General features: G+C 35.9%; 1 protein-coding gene across 1 annotated transcript in view; it reads left to right on the top strand.

The window, feature by feature from the left end:
* Positions 1-18574, top strand: part of SCAPER (S-phase cyclin A associated protein in the ER) — a 156728-nt gene that overhangs the window by 22834 nt on the left and 115320 nt on the right. The window contains exons 6-15 of the mRNA XM_084293063.1: positions 3357-3457; positions 4556-4672; positions 7171-7331; positions 12206-12465; positions 12927-13151; positions 14732-14902; positions 15398-15473; positions 15935-16052; positions 16371-16482; positions 17516-17656. Coding sequence (XP_084149189.1) covers positions 3357-3457; positions 4556-4672; positions 7171-7331; positions 12206-12465; positions 12927-13151; positions 14732-14902; positions 15398-15473; positions 15935-16052; positions 16371-16482; positions 17516-17656 — 1482 coding nt within the window. The remainder of the gene's footprint in view (positions 1-3356; positions 3458-4555; positions 4673-7170; positions 7332-12205; positions 12466-12926; positions 13152-14731; positions 14903-15397; positions 15474-15934; positions 16053-16370; positions 16483-17515; positions 17657-18574) is intronic.

Raw genomic sequence — 18574 nt, 5'->3', positions numbered from 1 at the left:
TACTGGAGTACATGAAAATGGAATTTATTCTGCTAAATACATAATCTAAAACATTCAGCATAGATAATTTAAACAAAGCATGCTTAATTTGTAAAGGAAAATGTGTATTTCTATCCATGAGAATAAGCTGCAGTACAGATGTGGTGACTAAGTTCCTCTCTCACACTGCAATTTAGAATTGTAGTGACTTAAAAAACATGCTATCTTCTGTGCTTTTCTCTCTCTCTCTTTTCCCCTTCCTTGTTTGAGAATAGGAGGATAAGTGGAGAAGATGAAGTTTCAAAGCAGCTGCATGATTTCCAGGCAAAGTGAACCTCTGGTTTTAAAGGCTATAATCAACCTGGCTGGGACCCAAGTCAAGATGGTTCTGATTCAGGAGTACAGGATTATTCTAATACAGCTATTCTATTTATAGAGAGACTTTCTGATTGGAAAGGCATTAATATGATCAACTGAAGAGTGTAGAAGCACAACTTAAATATACGTATGTACATAAAAGCTGAAGCAGTAGTTGCGAACTGGAGAAAAGGAAATGCACAGAAAAAAGCTTTTTAATGTGCAGGGCTGTGAATCAGAATGATGGAGGAAACAGGAGCTGTATTGTGTGTGTTTTTAGTCGTGTGTCACTGATTTTTCATTTAGCTGTTGTTTTTTTTTAACAGTACTGCTTTCTTTTTTAGTTTGAACTGGTTCTTTAAAAATTGTGTGGGATAGATATGACCTTGAAAAATAATGGGATTTAAAATTGTTTTGACTCTAGTGCAGCCATACTCTACCCCATAAAGGTTCCTTTTTGTCAGCACCTTCTCAAGTGGTACGAGTTTCCACTGCTTCAGCACCACAGGGTATATCTGCTACATGTAATACTGCAGGTAAGCTAGAGAGCTGTATTGATGTCCAAGACCCAAGAGCCCCGTGCGCCGGTATTGTGTGTCAGTAGGACAAAGGGATGGCGCCAACCATCCTGCTGTATGCGCCAGTAACTAGAATTAATTACAAACCAATCGAATCCGTTGCAGCCAATTGGTAAACTAATTGGTAATTTTAGCTGTACATCTATATGTAGTTATCTGGATGCCTGTAACGGCGCTTTCAGAGCCACTTTTGTTCTGCTTCATCCTGCCTGACAAAATGGCCCTCATAGCTGTAGGGAGAAAGATGTGCATCAGTGAATATGGGGCCGCTCCAGCTGCTTGTCTTGTTTGTATTCCCTTGTTCGTAAAACATGACTCGGATTACAGCTGCATGGTTCTGCTCTGATCATTTCTGATAATGTGCAGCTAAACATTCCTTAAAATAGGGTAAGCCATTTATTGTAGTTTTTTCATGTCCCAGCTCACTTCAGAAATATAACTCATATTCAGATTGATTCATGTTTTTGTGAGGAATATCTCAGTGGCAGACTTGAAAAATAAATGATTCAGAATTAAATTTTGCTTTCTATGCCCTTATTGTTAATAACAGTCAGCACAACTTAGTGTAGGCTAACTGAAATGTATTTGAATTGAATTAGAAAGCTGAAATTTTATTAGCAAAACTGGAGAAAAAAAGAGCTGGCTAAAATACTTGACTTGTTCATTTTTTGGAGCAGACTTTAACATGCAAATTATTTTAGTGTTGTAAACTAACTGCCTTGTAAGAAAGATTTTTGCTTGCTTTTTTGTGGAGTATTTCAAAACAAAGAGTAACTTTCAGATCAGCAATGGTACTATGTTTGACTTCCTTCTGACTTCTCCTTTATAACAAACAGCATATGTTCTAGGTCTGTCGTACATCCTAGTTAAAAGGATACTTCTATGCAAACTAAAGCTGACTTTTAAACTTGCATGTGTTAAACAAAATTAATAATCATCTTTACATTTTGTACAGAAAAGAGTTTTGCATGTATAAAAGGTCCTTTTTCAGTTAGAAGTAGAAGTGAATAGGAAGTGATGCTACAAAAATAGAGATTAGTTGGCTTTACTGTAGTAGAATTCTTACTGTTTTCAATGTGTTTTTTTTTTTTATTAAGATTTTTAGTTATACACTTAACTAATAGGTTTTTATTTTATGTGGTAGAGACCAACGCATAATTTGCAATCTTCTTCTAACTTCCAAGACGTTGCAATGTTCTGAATGAAACTGCAGCACACCTACATCATTTCTGACAGGGAATGGTTAAACCTGCCCAAGAGCTATGGGATGGAGTACGTTGCTCTTAAGATCTCTTCCAGTTGTATTATTTTATAGTATATAAATCTTTCAAGCCATGCAATATGTTCACAAATGCAGTTTTTTTGTGATTAACTCAGGTAAAAATGGGTAAATTCTTCAGCAACTCCATTATAGTTCAAAAATAACTTTTAGAATGGTAGAAAACTAACTGGTTTGTAATGGTAAAGATTGTAATACCAATAGTCTGGGTATTGTAGTTGCAGGGTCTGGGCTTGTAATCATTCTGTGGTGGAGGATTTGCAATTAGAGACTTTTGTTCACTTATTAAGGTGTACTAATCAGAGAGGAGAATGTAAGCTTGGCACTTTGCAGGTCATCTCGTCTATTTCGCAGTAACTTTGTCAAAGGCAGTTGTTTTATAAACCAGATTTAATGCAGCCATCCTTTCTATTCTGTCTGTCAAAATAGTGCCATGAGATTCTCCTTGAAGTTCCTTTATTAGTATAATAGTGCTGATAATCTAATGTGGCAGTAGGATGTCTGTCACAAACCCAGATGAGCACAGGGGCATCCATCCGTGCCCCCTTTGAAAGATCTGCATTCTTGAAAGACCATAGGAACAAGGTACAGTTGGCTGTACTTCAGGGCTCAAGAACTAATTTTTTCTAATGCAAGGGTTTCTGGATTCTTCAGAAGGAATCCCCTCCATCTGATACAGTTGCCATTGTGTAACTTGGTGTTCACTCTGCAGACAGAGGAATCACCAGCAGTATGTTTTTATTCTTCCACAGGTCTATAAGAATGTATACATTTTTATTTTATTTTATTTTATTTACATATTGGATGAAGTATTTTAAAGGATAGCGTATTTTAAAGGATAATAATTTTGACAGAAAACAAACCAACCCTCAAACAGTAGTATCTATGTATATTAGGAATTATTTTCTTGCCAAATTTTTCTCTTCTGTCCTTAGATGTTGGTGCTTGGAGAGATCTTGGAAAACATGTTTTTGATAGAATAAGTGTTTTAATGTTTGTTGACATAAAAATCTTAACTGTTTGGGCTTCCCCGCCCCCCTTGTTTTTATTTTTGATAGGAAAGACGCAGGCCAGTAACTTTCCTACTTTCTACTCACTTCTCTTTTTGGGGTCATAGGAACTGTTTTTGAAATACTGAGGTTTATGTAATGGTTGCTTTTCAGGAAGTCCTGATGATGCTTGATAACTATGTAAGGGACTTCAAAGCGCTGATTGACTGGATACAGCTACAGGAGAAACTAGAAAAGGCTGATGCTCAAAGCAGGTAATGAGACTTTTATTTTTTTCTCTTATCTATATCCAAAATGCAGACTCATGATAAAAGTCATTCTGCAGCAGCCATTTAGCAAATAGAACCACTTTTAATAGCTGTTGTAGGGAACCCAGAAGAATATTTTTCTTTTGGAGGTAATTGATGTGAGCATGTAGTGGGGATTCTTTCCTCCCTTGCAGAGTTATCAAGGAATAGTGGTGCTGGAAATGGAAGGGAGTTTGGAAGGATGGTATTAGAAAGGTAAAGCTGTTTACATCATCACAATTTGTGCCTTAAAAAGTCACTTATATGATTTTTTTTTTTTTTTAAACCCTTCTTCCCTAACAGTGGGTTCTACAAATTTGATTTTGTTCTTAATTGCCGGTTGTAATTTCCATGTAATCAGATTAGCTTCAAGAGCAAGAATTAAAAGTAGGAAAAAAAAAAGTAGAGGCATAATAAAACTGCAGTTCTGGTTTCCATCTCATGCTCTGTCTCTTTGGATGAGAATACTTTATGTTAGTAGCAGTTAAATTAATTCAACCTGTTCAATTATCTTTGCTAGTAGACATTTATCAGTAAATGTTATTGCAGATTTTTTGTTACATCAGTGGTGTAATAGAATGAGTTGATGGTGATATATTGGGTTAGTTCTAATTTTTTATTTTTATTTTTTCTCCTGTACCAGGAGATATTTGTTACATATATTAAACAAAGCAGCATTTAAACACTATCAAATGCTCTGTTATATGGGATAAGACAATGTAGGTTTCTTCCTTGATTTGTCAGGGCTTTTTATATGCATTGTTACAGTCACTAGAACTAGAGGGTATTTCCAGTTCTACCCTTAGTCATTTTCCTTTTACTGGTTGGTTTAATGTTTAGTCCCATACTGAAATTTAAAATAAGTGGTGTAGTTTAAAAGTGAATGATTTTTGATCTCAGTCTGGCTAGTACGGTTTGGATTCGGTGTGGAAACAATTGCTAAGATGCCTGATTATGTTCAGCAGTATTCCATAATACTATAGAGCATTTACAGATCATGGTAAGGTGACAGAGGAATAGTTATTGAGAATTTTATTTTTAACCATTTCTTTCCTGAATTTGCAGACCTACTTCACTAGCCTGGGAAGTAAAGAAGATGTCTCCTGGACGCCATGTGATACCAAGTCCCTCAACTGATAGAATTAATGTGACGTCAAATGCTCGAAGAAGTTTAAATTTTGGGTATGAAAACAGATAAGTCTATTAAAGCTGAAGTAAGGATTTATTTGAAGCTGAGTTAATGAACATGCCATTTTTCTATAGTAATCAATATATTGCTTTGCTATTTATTAAGTCATACCTACAAATATTTGCATTAGTGGAAGAAAAGCATATGTTCTGTAAAGAAAAAAAAACTATCAAGGACATAATTTTTTTATTTATTTTATTACATATTTAACTATTGTATTTTATGTTCAGGTCTTTGGAATGACCAGTTGGTGTATTTCATGTTACCTATTTAGTAATCTTCTACAAAACTAAGGTTAAAATTTGTGTAATTGTAATTCTAAAATTACCTGTATGAACAATGCAAATGGCCAGCTGAATATGCACAAGTATTGATCAGAAGGAATGAATGTAAACTGAGTTTATCATGACTCTGAACAGCAAAATTGATACAAGTTTAAATATAGAGCATGTTGTATACTAGAATAACGCAGCTTTCACTTAGCTATAATGAAAATGACTGTGGAAGGAGCTCAACAAAAATATGTATAAGCACCATTTTAGAGCAGCACTGTCTGGTGCTGTTTCAGTTCTGGAGAGCACGTGTCCAATCTAAATCATTCTCAGACTGCGTTATTAATTCATTCAGAATTGATGAGTTCTAGAGAATGTACCATAAGTAGTGACAGTGGCCTTGAGAGATCCATTAGAATATTTGGTCAGGACCTCTGAGTGTTCAGTTGTGTTTAAAATCTGAATATCAGAATCTATGAAGATATTACAAACTGGTGGAAAAATTACACCAACAGTGCTAGTGTCTTTGTATGCATTAATACCTACTTGACAGTGTTTGAGAGGTTTTCTGCTTAGATACGTGATGATTGGAGGAAAATATGTGCAAGCAGTCAAAGGAAAAATTTGAGTATGGAGGAAATAAAAGCTCTTTATTAAAAAAAGCTCAGCAAAATGTCTTTCCATTAAGTTTTTTCCATTTACAGTCTGGTCTTTGACAGTTTTACTATGCATTTGTATACAGCTTGCTTTGTAAATATCTACTGTAGTTTGTAGCTACTTAAGTATCCTAATGCAGCCTGAGGTTTTGGTTGGCCTCTTTTGTCTGATGTCCTCACATTGTATTGCATCCCCATAGGATCAGAGGGGATTGTAAAAACTAGCTAGAGTTTCATGGCATTATTCTTTATAGCTGTTTGATGGCTGACTTGATAAAAATGGGAAATACAACCACCTGATATCCCACTGGCTTAAAATGAGTGAGCAGTCTGGTTATGTAGGGGTTTTCTACATATTTGCTTGAGACTCGCAAGATCTCCAAATCTTTATCCCTGCTTTGCTTTAGCTAATGACGCAGCTGGATTTGTTGGACCAACTTACTCAGCATTATAAAGTTTGGAAGAGAAATTGGTTCTGTGGTGCAGATATGAACCTTGTCACTGAAAAGAACTGGATGCTTCTTGAACAGAAGGGATGTTAACGTTTTCAAGTTTATAAAAATCATTTGGGTTGCGTTCATTTGAATAAAGTATCATGGTTTTGCTCTAAGTGGTGGACAAAAGAAAAAATAAAATGCAAAACCATTACAGTTCTATCCATCCAGAAATTCAAAGTTTAGCAGAGTCATTTAGGTCTTTCTGGAAGTTAATAGGATGGCTCTCCAGACTTAGTTTATTTCTGTGGAGGAGGTAAGAGAAAATAGATGTATTAATTTATTTACTTAACTGTCTAGTGAAACAAAGTACATTATGGATTTGTCTCATCTACATTTATAATTAAACCTGCACTTCAGTGGACTTCCTGTACATATAGTTTGACTACTCATATTCGTAATGGTTGCAGCCCATTCTGTACAGTTTACTGGTGTGACTGGGCAGGAGTTGGGAAGACACAACAGAAGAGCAGTTATACTTGGCTGTAACTAGGCACCAGACATTTAGTGTTATGATGTTACAGTTTGGTATCAGAGGATGTTTCTTGTGGCAACTGTTTCTACATCACTGCGGTGTTGCATGTTACTTTTGCTTCTTGACATTTATAAATTTTAGTCTGAGAAGTTAGCTTCCTGTTAATTTGGTTTCATTGACTTTTACATATAAGGAGTCTCACATGGAGATTTTTCTCCAGCTGCAGCATGGCTTGGTATCTCCTTCTGACGTCAGTGTGACTGGAAATAAGTAAGAGGCTATCAAGGTAGTACCTGATACCTCCACCTGCTGATTTCTTGCTGTGTCCTTGTTTCTGTGGCTATGTGTACCTTTTTAATGAGTTGAATTTTGTACAGATTTTTCTATTAAGACATCTACTGAGGTTTTTAATGTTCAAGGAACACAGATTTTGAAAACTTGGGAGAGAGAAAATAGGTTCCAGTTTTTGGAAATAGATCTCAATCTAAGTCAGTAAAGACCAAGATTCAATAAGGGATGTAATGAGAAAAAGTTTTGTAATGAACCATTGTGCTCTTTGATTAGACACTAATGAGAGCTATGACTTCCATTTAGGAACCCATCAGTGACGATTTCTGCAACACGCCTGGCTCCTTCTGGTGTAAGTTGGGCTGATAAGGTAAAAGCCAACCATGGAACTAAAGCTGCTAATCCTGAGCTAGCAACACCGCCAACCTGCCTGCCAACTCCAGCACAGAAGTCATCACGAAAAAATGGCAAGTCTTTTTTAAATGGCTTATTTTCACAAAGCACATGCTATAAAGTTAGTTTAGCAGGTTACCTATTTTCAAATCGAAATGAAGTCCAATTTTGCATATCACAATATTAAAATTGGAATCAAGGATGGAGAGAAAAGATTCCTGCAGGTATGCATTATCATTGTGATAGCTAAGTCTGAGACAAAGTTGTGTTTTTGAGTATAGGTAGCATGCTAATGTATTTCCAGCAACTATAAATTGATCTGCTAAAACATTAGTGCATAACACCCCAAGAAGAATCTTCAGTCACAAGCTGATAATCTAACTGAGAGTGAGTCAGAGGTACAAAATTTCTTTGCATGAAACCTCTGTGTATGTTTTCTATACTACATCACTGACGTCAGGATCATAGGAGAAAACAAAGAGCTGTCACTTCCAGGGAAAAAAAAGAAAAAAAAAATCATCTCTGAAGAACAATACGTGTCCAGGATTCTGTAAAAGAGCTCAAAAGTAGTTTTATGTGATCAGGGAGACAACATGATTAGAACTACACTCAGGTGACGGTGGCTGGCTTTTCTTTCTTTGAATACAAGATGACAACTTTTGCACACACTGGAGCTCTGATATTATTTTGAGAACTGCCTTTTTTCCATTTTTTTTTCCATGAGTGGACCTGTTGACTTTCTACAAAACCAGCAGGCAAGGTGTAGAAATCAATATTCAGATGAAATTGTGAACAATCTTTTAAATTTTATTTTTGAAGAGAGAAAATACTGGAAGAGAATATATGTATTAGCATAGTGGTACATTCAATCCAGTGGTAGTAGAAATCCTGTATGGTGTTTCAGATACGTGATATATGAAGGAGATAAAATCTTGTTGAAGTGTCTTGCAAGTTAATGTAATTGAGTCAGTAGCATGCAGATTTTTATGCTTAGAAAGAACAATCAAAACCATACTCCAGAAGTGGTTGTTTGGATAGGATTTGATCAGTGCTGTTTGTGTAACAACATCTTGATCTATAAAGTTGCAGTGAGCTGGTTTGAGTGTAGCAGAAGTCTGCTGAATTTTCAGCATTGTAACTGTAAGTTGAATTCCACTTTTGACTTCTGTGTGTTGTTGAAAGTATTCATAAGTTTTTTTCCATTGATTATCTTTCATACTAAAATGGCAGACTCCAGGCTGTTAAAATACCCACAAGAATGTCTGATGAAGGTATGGACAACTTCATTAACTATGCAGGGAATAAAAGTAGTCTGCACTTCCATATGGATAACATCTTCTTTAGAGGCTAAAAGGAAAACAAAAGACCTTATTCTTATGTTAGCTTTAGAAACTTAAAGGACTGAAGAATCCCTGTTGTTCTGTGTGTTGTTAATGGCCGTTACTTGCAGCTGATGAGCTCCAAATAGAGCAAAACCATTTAGGTCCTATAGTACTGGCCTGTAAGCTTTCAGTAATTTTTAATTTAAATGTACTATAACAGACCTGAAACATTTCACGTATAGAAGTAACAGTCATTCCTTGTAGAGACTTTGTTTATTAAGAATCTCTTATCTCTAACACTGGAGAACTTCAATGATTTTCTCATGGCTGAATTGCAATTTTTTAATAAAAGAAACCAGATGCTTTTTGGAGTGTATTTTCCTTCATATGGAGGGTGGAATCTCTTGAGTAAAATCAAATTGATCTTGCTGACTGGAGCATGCATTATTGACGTAGATATGAGGCTTGTGTATCATCTGCTCTGCCTGTCCACCAGCTAATGCACTCTGCACAGCTGCTAGGTATGTTCAGGCCTTGTGGGAGACTTCCTCCTGCTATCCTATAATGCACTCTTGGCTACTCTAAAGCCCAGTTGGGGTTTCCAGTGGCAAGATCTGCCTAAAACACTTTCTTCAGTGGCTTCAAACAGTGTTACCATTAAGCCTCACAATGTTTTTGTGAAATGGACAAGCAGTATGATACTGTATCTGTTTCAAGGTTGATAGGATTTCCAAATTTAACTGGAGAGAGAAAATGCATGGTTTCTCCAGGTATTTCTTTAAATGATTTTTCTTTTTTTCTGGATGCACATTTAAATGGAGTTATATCATCTTATCTGATTTCCCTCATTAAAAACGTTGCTACCTTCAACATTTTCATAATTTGAAAAAAAAATCTGTATTTCAGTCTTAATTTTTTTCTACAAAATGAAACATAGTTTACCAGGGAAATAATTCCCAGGTGTCAGTGGTAAGAGGCAAGATGGGTGATACTGGTTTAGAATGTGTGTTAAGACTGGGAATCAGTGCTTACAGTTAACAGTTGTATGTTGTGAATATGTAATTCAGGAGAATGTGCAGTTAAGAAAATGTGCACTTTCCAGAAATATTGAATGTGGTTTTTCCACATTTGCACTTGAAATGTAATTAATAATTGTTTTTTCTGTATTAATTGCTCATGTCCATAGTTGTGGATTGATTTTCTTTGTCATGTAGCAAGGACTTCAGATTTGCAGGACATACGGTCCTCTAAAGTAACTGTCCCAGTATGGGCTTATGGAAGAACTCATAACTTTCATGAATTGAAAACAAATTGTGGAAATGGCATCACAAACAGAAAAGAGCATTTTATTCCTGACTGGGTTGTCAAATTCTTAGACCCAATTTCTTTTGAAAATTTACAGTAATTCTCTTTTTAAAATAATTCACATGTATTTATAAGCAATCATTAAAAGTAGTCTGGTAATTTACATCTTTAAAAAGTCTTGCATGTTAACTCACCACTTCTTATTTTGTAAATTTTGTAAATTCACTACTTCACAGACTGCTACATATAATTTTATTTTTATTTTTCCCAGTTCTCATGTATTCTGTCTTGTAACTGTTTCATCTGAGTATACACTTCTGGATTTGCTTCCCGTTTCTCAAATAAGCAGTTTTCCAAAGTGCCTCTCAGATATAGTAATGTTACCTTAGAGATAAAAAAAAAAAAAAAAAAAAAAAAAAAGAAAAAGGTGCTGAGGTTTCATAATGAATGGGGAAGGTCAAATACACTACGGTAGTATATTACTTGCAAGTAAATTTTTAAGAAGGGGTATGCATCTCCTAAGGTAGGACTCCTAAGAGTTTTGCACTAAGTTGACTAGATTTATTTTAGTGATGTTGCTGATAAGGCTGCTTGGCCAGTGCTTCCAGGTGGAGTAACCTGGGAAGGATAAGGCCCTGGTGGCTGTAAGGTCCTCAAGATAACAGATGGCTTGTCACTTTCCTGTAACACAAGAGCAAGCAGGGACAGGGAAGCTCAAGAGAAACTAGAGAATGATCAAGGTAGTCAAATAAATAATTCATTAACAAAACTCGGCAAGTAATCAAACTCACCATGTGATACTTAGCGTGTGGAGATGGCTACTGGGCTATATGAAAAGAGTTCCAGGTGTATGCAAAAAAATGGAAGGGAGGATGATGCCCTAATGAGTGTTACCCTTGCTTCAGATTAGGAGCTACGTGATCTAGTGTCAATAAATGTATTGGCTTTGCAAATTTTTCTTTAAAAACATGCCTGGAAATTGCTAATTCTTGAGTTTTGTTTGCCATTTAGATTTTATTCTTATGCTGAGCTCTTCTTTCTTATTTTCTTCCATAATTTTGGTACTTTATTAAATGATGATGTTTTATTGCCTCTCCCTTGAGTAATAGATTAGTTCCAAATTGTAATATTTTGTTTTGTAAACTTGCGATACATTGCTATTCTTAACCGTTTTAAAATAAAAAGATTGATCGTGCTTTTCATAAAGATGAAGCTACACATTTTGAAAATTAGGATTCTTTACAGAACACCTGTTCTCATGATTTATTGTGCCATACTGTTTATTCAAGAGCTAAATTTTGAGATACTTTGAGTTTATACTCTTTATGAAAGTGGGTATTGTAAAAAGGATTGTATCTATTGAAACTAAAACTGATTTAAATGAGTTAAATTTAGGCTTCTTTTTGTGGCGTTGGTCACCTGAGCTTTTCTTCTACAAATAGACATTGTGAGCTTAGCTTTTCTACTCCTGAGCTATCATCAAGTCTCAAAAGAATTCCAGACATTCCAAGATGTATGAGAAATTGCATGGTGGTATTAATTGGAGGCTACAGAAATATTACATACAGAGAAGAGGTTTACCTTGAGTTGCTAGAAATGCTCGTATTATGCCTAAGACCTGATAATTCAGGCAGACAAATGTAATTTTGAAGGCATTTCAGGTGTACATCAAGATTAGAGATTAAAAAGGTTGGTCAGAAAGTTGTACTTAACCAGCTTAGAGTGAATGATGACTTAACCAGTCATTAAAGTAAATGGAAGAAAACTACTCTTCTAATTTCATATTGTAATCATGCTGGATTTCTGTAAGAAGAAATTTCCTCAAAGCTGACACTGATTAATGTATTTTAAATATCAGAATGAAACAACTGGGAAAAAAAAGTAAACAACAACAACAGAACAAACCCCAAACCATTTCTGGAACAATAGTAAACCACTTCTTGGACTGCACTTTCCTCATTGAAACCTGCAATTACGTCTGTACTTGCAGAGATGTGTGCTTTCACAGAAGGCCTCTAATGTTACTGTTGCTGCATACGCCATCTGGTGAATTAGCAGTGTAGATGTAAAACGCTTAAGTACGTGTCATTTTTCACCTGTTTATGTGTATAAGTAACTTAACAGTAAGAGAATTGGTGCCATCCACAAAGAGAGTTGTTCAGTCTTTGTGAAACTGATAGCACTTGAAAGTAAAAAGCTTTGCTTAAAATGCTCCATTGATTTTTGGTGTTTATTTTTAAAGAGAACATTTTTATCACGCAACTTGCATAATACTGTAGTAAAACAGTTGTTTATAATGGGGTGTTGGTTTTTTTATGTAGATCGAAAGGATGCAGAGGGCTGGGAAACAGTTCAGCGTGGAAGGCCTGTTCGATCTCGATCCATGGCTTTGGCAACAAAACCTGTAGTTGCAGAATCACTGAAGCCCAGAGGTGACAGTGACAAAGAAAATGTCATTTCGCCACCATCGGAGGGTAAGAGTAGGAGTTTAGTCTCTGACGATGGTGCATCCAAAAGCACAGAGCTTGCACAGAAAGACCCTTTACATCAGTCTGAACATCCTCTTACTGAGAGGACTCAGGTCAGTAAAATTTTGAACCATTTTCTTGCTTTAAGAAGTCTTGCAGCTTTTTCTTTAGAGAATTTTCTGAAGGTACTATTGTCAAGAGTTCATATTCACTAAACAGATTAGAATAGGGTTGAAAATGATGACTTATTTCAGTTAGATTTGTGAGAACACATTAATATGTTGGCACAAATAGGTAAGTTAAAAATCATAAGGTGAACCATATGATTTACAATGCTTTGGACAGGCTTCCCATTGTTTTCCAAGAACTCATCATTAGGCACATTTCATACAAAGAGCAATTCAGGTAAAGATCCAACTTTTGCAAAGTTATGACTCACTGGAAATCTTTGTAAGTGGAGTTGTTTATATCACTCACTGTAAGGATGCCAGGTATTTTGTTAAAATCCTTTTCACTTTGGTGACTTTTCAAAAATCAGTATTACCTTATTAATTTTGCAAATGTCTCCAACTAGTTCACAGCACACACATCAGAAGATACGGGGTGCACTGGCACACTCTTGCAAGAAGATTCCTTACAAACGGTTTCTGAGGTGCCTCCAGTTCTCACAAATACTGACAGTACTTCAGCGACTCCCCAGATGAATGAAGCTTCCTCTGTGATCCCTGATGACGTAGACCAACTTCAGACAGAAAAAGCTAGAACTGAAACTGAAATGGATCCCTCAGATATTTCAAATGTGAGTGCTGCCAGATGGGTAAGAAATATTACAAGATTTGTGAGTAAATACTAACTGTAAGCCTTAATTTTCTCATTCTGTGTTGCACAGTGTTTAGTGTTAGCCTCTTGTACAAATTGAACAAAAGTCTATAGAGGACTTAATGTAGAAAAAAAATGTGTTGCACACATCCTTATCATAATAGGTTGAATTCCAGTGAAGTTTCTGAATTGGAAGTAGAAATATATAAGTGCATTATTTGGAATAAAGAGTATTAGTGTGCTCTGACTGTTTTTTTTTCTTACATATGATTGCCATAGTTTCTTGTTTCCTTCCATTATCAGTCATTTAAGAGTAAGTTTCATATTAAATTCTTACTCCAGTTTTGCTAATTATCCAAGCTGGAAAGACATAGGATGTCATAATTCTGTTAGAAACAAATGTAGACCTCCTTACCTTTTAAGGCTAACTAAACTGCTTTCTTGGGTCTTCCCGTACAACTAGCAATGATGACAAATGCCGTTCTGAAATAACAAATGTCAAGTCAATATTCTCTTTTAATGTGGATTCCTATAAAGAATGTCTTCTCTTGTCTGTTGGATTCTGCGGGTTTCGATGTGTCTGCTTTACAGGGTTTCTCTGAGCAGAGTCGCAGCAATGCCACATAAAATCCAATTGTCTAGTGTTTTTGTGTTTTGTTTTGTTTTTTTTTCATATCTTGACACTAGATTAGTATTGTGATTTACAGAACTTTTCCTGTGAATCACCTTCCCTTTACCTAGCAATAGTCTAGTCTGTAAATGATGTTAATTTCCAAGTTGGGTATCTGATTGCTTTTAGAAAGATCTGATTTCTAGCACCTCATCTACTAACATTGTTTCAGATTCTCAATTATTAACAGTTCAGGATGCTAACGGTTTGGGATCTTTTCTCTTGAAGCATTTCACTAATCCGGATTAAGTTGTATTAAATTCAGATTCGTGCATTTTGGCACATTGCTTGGTATCTGGAGTGGAAGTGAACTAGTTATTACTGGACATTTGAGAAGATGACGACAATTAGCATATTCAGGCTAACATTCCTGACCAACTATGTTGCCATTCATGCTGAAAAACAAGTATAGCCTGAGATTTAGTAGTACTAAGCACAGTAAAGTTTCCAGATATGGGTTATCCGCAGGTCCATTTTTGCCTTCTAAATAATACTTCAGAGCATGATTCATTTTCTGAAGGTAGAACAGCACATGCTGTCAGTGTTTCAGTGTATGCGTTGCTTAGTTCCTAAGGCTAGGTATTTAAAAGATAGAAATTGGAGACAAACTGTCTTGGTTGCCTTTAATGACAACATTTGTATAAAATATTAGGAATTGTGTGAATGATTATTGGTTTACATAGCCCTTAAATTAGTTGATAACTGCTAACAGTTTTAATGTTTTTTATTTTTCATTCACGTGCAATGTTGACAAAATATAGCAGGAAGGATCTACAGGTAATCAGAAGTTGAACAAAATGTCATACAATTCATATTAACTGTATGAAAACAACTTTTTTGTGCCTGGATCTGATTTGTGGGTGTTTCTTGGTTTCATGTTTCCTATACAGTCTATGGCAGAAGTCCTTGCTAAGAAGGAAGAGTTGGCAGATCGCCTGGAAAAGGCAAATGAAGAAGCTATTGCTAGTGCTATTGCAGAAGAAGAGCAATTAACTAGAGAGATTGAAGCAGAGGAAAACAATGACATTAATATTGAGACTGACAATGATAGTGATTTCTCTGTGAGTGTTTGATTTATTTTAAAGTACCCAACTTTAAGCTGTCTTGGATGTCAGCAGAGTATTAATGTAGAATTTGTCAATCACTTCTTTGTGTGTTAATGCAACCTGTATTACATGCAAATGGAAGTACATAGTGTCAGGTAGTATATACTGTTGTGTCTTAAGGAGTATTTAGTCTTAGTAAACTCAGCAGCACAGCGCTGCTGAGCGATACAGAGCCTCTGATGTTGCCCTCATTTTCGTGCTGCTTGTTTTTGAGTAGGAACATGGGAGAGTTGGGGTGTGTTACTTTCACTGCTGCCATACAGGAGCTATTCCTGATGAAGTGGTAGTGTCTACTACCTACTATCACAATCAGCAGGAACAGCATCTTTGAGATGGCTAATTGAATTTGGAAACATTGTTAGATATCATCGAGTTGGCACTGTTTAATGTATGTGTCCATCTGTGTGTTAAGTTTTATGTTTTTACTGTGCATATCATATTAATTTTCAGGCTAGTATGGGCAATGGAAGCATATCTTTTTGCGGTATGTCTATGGACTGGAATGATGTCTTGGCAGATTATGAAGGTACATTTTAATATATTACTGTGTTTAACTTGAAATGTCAGCAAAATCTAGAAAAATGTCCGTTTTACTTATGCCTATGTAATTTGGAAGATACCCCTAACATCTAAATATTATTCCAAGTTGTGTCATTTTTGATGTTGTTTCCTTAGGAAAGATGGACTTCTGTGTTCAAGATATCTTTCAGCTTTGTGTGTCATTCTTTAGCTTTCTACTACCATGTCTCTATTAGAATTTTAAAAGTTGTTATCCAGTTTTGTCTTAACGTTTGATTAAAAGTCTAGTAAAATAATCAAGCATTGAAAATGCACAGGAATTAGAGATTCTTCAATCTGAGTTTGCACCTTGCCTAGGCTGAAGGCAACCCATTTGAGAGGGAACTTGAGGAGGACCAAAGCCTTATTAATTGTACTTCTCCCAGAATAGTGTGTTTAAATTATAAAAGTCTGTTTCTTAATGTACAGCCCGGGAGTCATGGCGCCAGAGTAATTCTTGGGGAGACAGAGTGGAAGAAGAGCCTGCACGTCCACCTGGCCATGGAATACACATGCACGAGAAACTGTCGTCACCATCACGCAAAAGGTCTTAGAATTGTTACCTGTCTTGACCGAGCAGTGAAAACAACCAAGCTCATGGCTGTATGAAACTGCTCATGAATCTACTTTAAGTCTGTGGGTGGAAAGTTTTAAATAAATCAATGTATTATTTTCATAATGAACTAGGTTCATGCTAGTTGACCATGAAATAAATATTTGAAGACTAGAAGAACAATATTTACATTTAATTGCAGTCCAGTGGCCTGTTTATGTTCTCTTACTGAAAATGTCATAGAAATGTTTGCAGTGTTGTCAGCTGATGTTGTCTCACTGGTTTTTGCTCTGCTGTGTTTTTAATTAAAAGAACAATAGCAGAATCCAAAAAGAAACATGAAGAGAAACAGATGAAAGCTCAACAGCTGAGAGAAAAGTTACGTGAAGAAAAGACACTGAAGCTTCAAAAATTAATGGAAAGGGTAAGCCTTCTGTAAACCAAAGTAGGCAGTTCGCTGCCTTTCAGAAAACATTTTTTCCCCACGTGGCCTAGAAATGTTAGGTGTTAAAACTTGGAGTAAAATGAAATTTTCCTGTGAGTCTGAGTTCACGTGGCTTTGTCAGATGACTCATGCGTCACAGAAAGGACATGGCTTTATTCTAAACTAAGATAATTATATTGTTAACATCAAAACAAGAAGATCTCATTCTAGATTAATTCTCCTGTTGTGATGTGGGCTATATACATGTTTCAGAAGATGCGGATGATCTGCCAAAGGTTACAGGGAAAAAAAAAAAAAAAAAAAGGAAAATAGAGCAAAGAAATGGAAAAAAGTGTTCAGAGTTCATTAATGAAAGGCACGATACTGTATTGGTTTATTTTCTTCCCTCTATCAGTTTATTTGTGTGGATGGATAGATTGAGGAACTTAATACTGGGGGCCTTCAAATACTTATAAGGTGATTATCAAGGGAGTGGAGCTAGGCTTTTCACACTGCTGTATGGCAGTAGGTTGAGAGACAATGAGCATAGATTTTTTTGAAAGGAGAGGTTCTAGTCAGATACATGCAGAAAATTTCTCATGGTCAGGACAGTCAGGCATTGGAACAGGTTACTCAGGGGTTGTGTGTCTTCTTCATACTTGGAGGTTTTCCTGAGCGATAGGAGGTTTTCCTGAGCGATAAGGTCTGACCCCATAGTTGAACGTACTTAAAGCAGGAGATTGGATTAGATGACCTCCTGAGTTCCTTCTCAACCTTGATTATCCTATAAGCCTAACTTATGATTACTTGCATACTTTACTTTTAGAGGATCAGAATTTATTGAAATGAATTTTGTAAAGCATATCTAACAGTGAAGCAGTTAGCGAATACGTGCACTTCGGGTTAAACTGGGTGCAGGGTTTGCGTAGGGCATCAAAATGTTTTATTGCTGTAAATAAAGCTTCAAAAATAAGAAAATTCTGAGCCTATTTCCAGTTATTGTATTAGTAATGAATTCAGTAATTACATATAGGAGAAAGATGTACGGAAATGGAAAGAAGAGTTATTAGATCAAAGACGCAGGATGATGGAGGAAAAATTACTCCATGCGGAGTTTAAACGTGAAGTGCAGCTACAAGCAATTGTGAAAAAAGCACAAGAGGAAGAAGCTAAGGTAAGTTATTTTGTTTTAAAGGGAAAATAATCAATGATAATATTTCTTTAAGTTCTGTACCGGAGAGTGCTCTGGAATATACTGTGAAGGATAATGGAAGTCAGGTATGGGCATGTGTCACGTGCAAAACAGATAAATGTCAATCTCTAAAAGGGAGTTTTTTTTTCCCTAAAATTAATTTAAAATTAATGAGCCTGTTATTAGACCTGTTATCGTTATCATGGTGGGCTGTACTGAAGGAAAAGATGGTTTGAAATAAAGAGCTGATAGCATTGTTGCTCTTCTTCTTCACTGTGAGTATGGAGGCATTTTTGGTGATAAACAGTGCTCCTGGAAGGGTAGCAGATCTCATGATATTCCAGCTGAATGCAAAGTTGGGAGAGCATTGAGTTTCTCCTGCTGTGGTTTGTACTACTAATTTTGTTAAACAGCTGGAAATAAGTAGAAACCTACAGTTAACACAGGACAATTACTAGAAAACAAGTGTTTTGCTACTGCCCTTCTGACTTCAATACCTGGTTTTGTAAGGTGAGCAATGGATGGTTTTTATTTTGTTGGTTGCTTAAATCATATTCTTCTGATAAGCACTAATACATATCTTCTTATGACTAAAATTACATAATGAGCATGTGTCCCAGCTGTGATGCAGCTGTTCATCCTTATTATGTGATGAGCACAACAAAGCTGATTTAGCTTTCTCACTTGCTCTTCCTGTTTCTTTGAATAAAGTGGTTTCCAGATTACCTAATTCAGTCTAATATACCTTCGTTATTATGTCATTACAATGGTGTGACTTCTGTAATCATATTAACCAAACCACACTTAGTGTAATTCCCCAGCTAAGCAGATGTTTTAGGTATTGTCTATGTTCAACTGTGTAAGATCTGCCTTTTGAGATTCTTTTGTTATGGAAATAAG

Source organism: Netta rufina, assembly GCF_964035555.1.
Source record: "Netta rufina genome assembly, chromosome: 11".
Taxonomy (NCBI): domain Eukaryota; kingdom Metazoa; phylum Chordata; class Aves; order Anseriformes; family Anatidae; genus Netta; species Netta rufina.
This window is presented reverse-complemented; position numbering and strand designations above follow the sequence as displayed.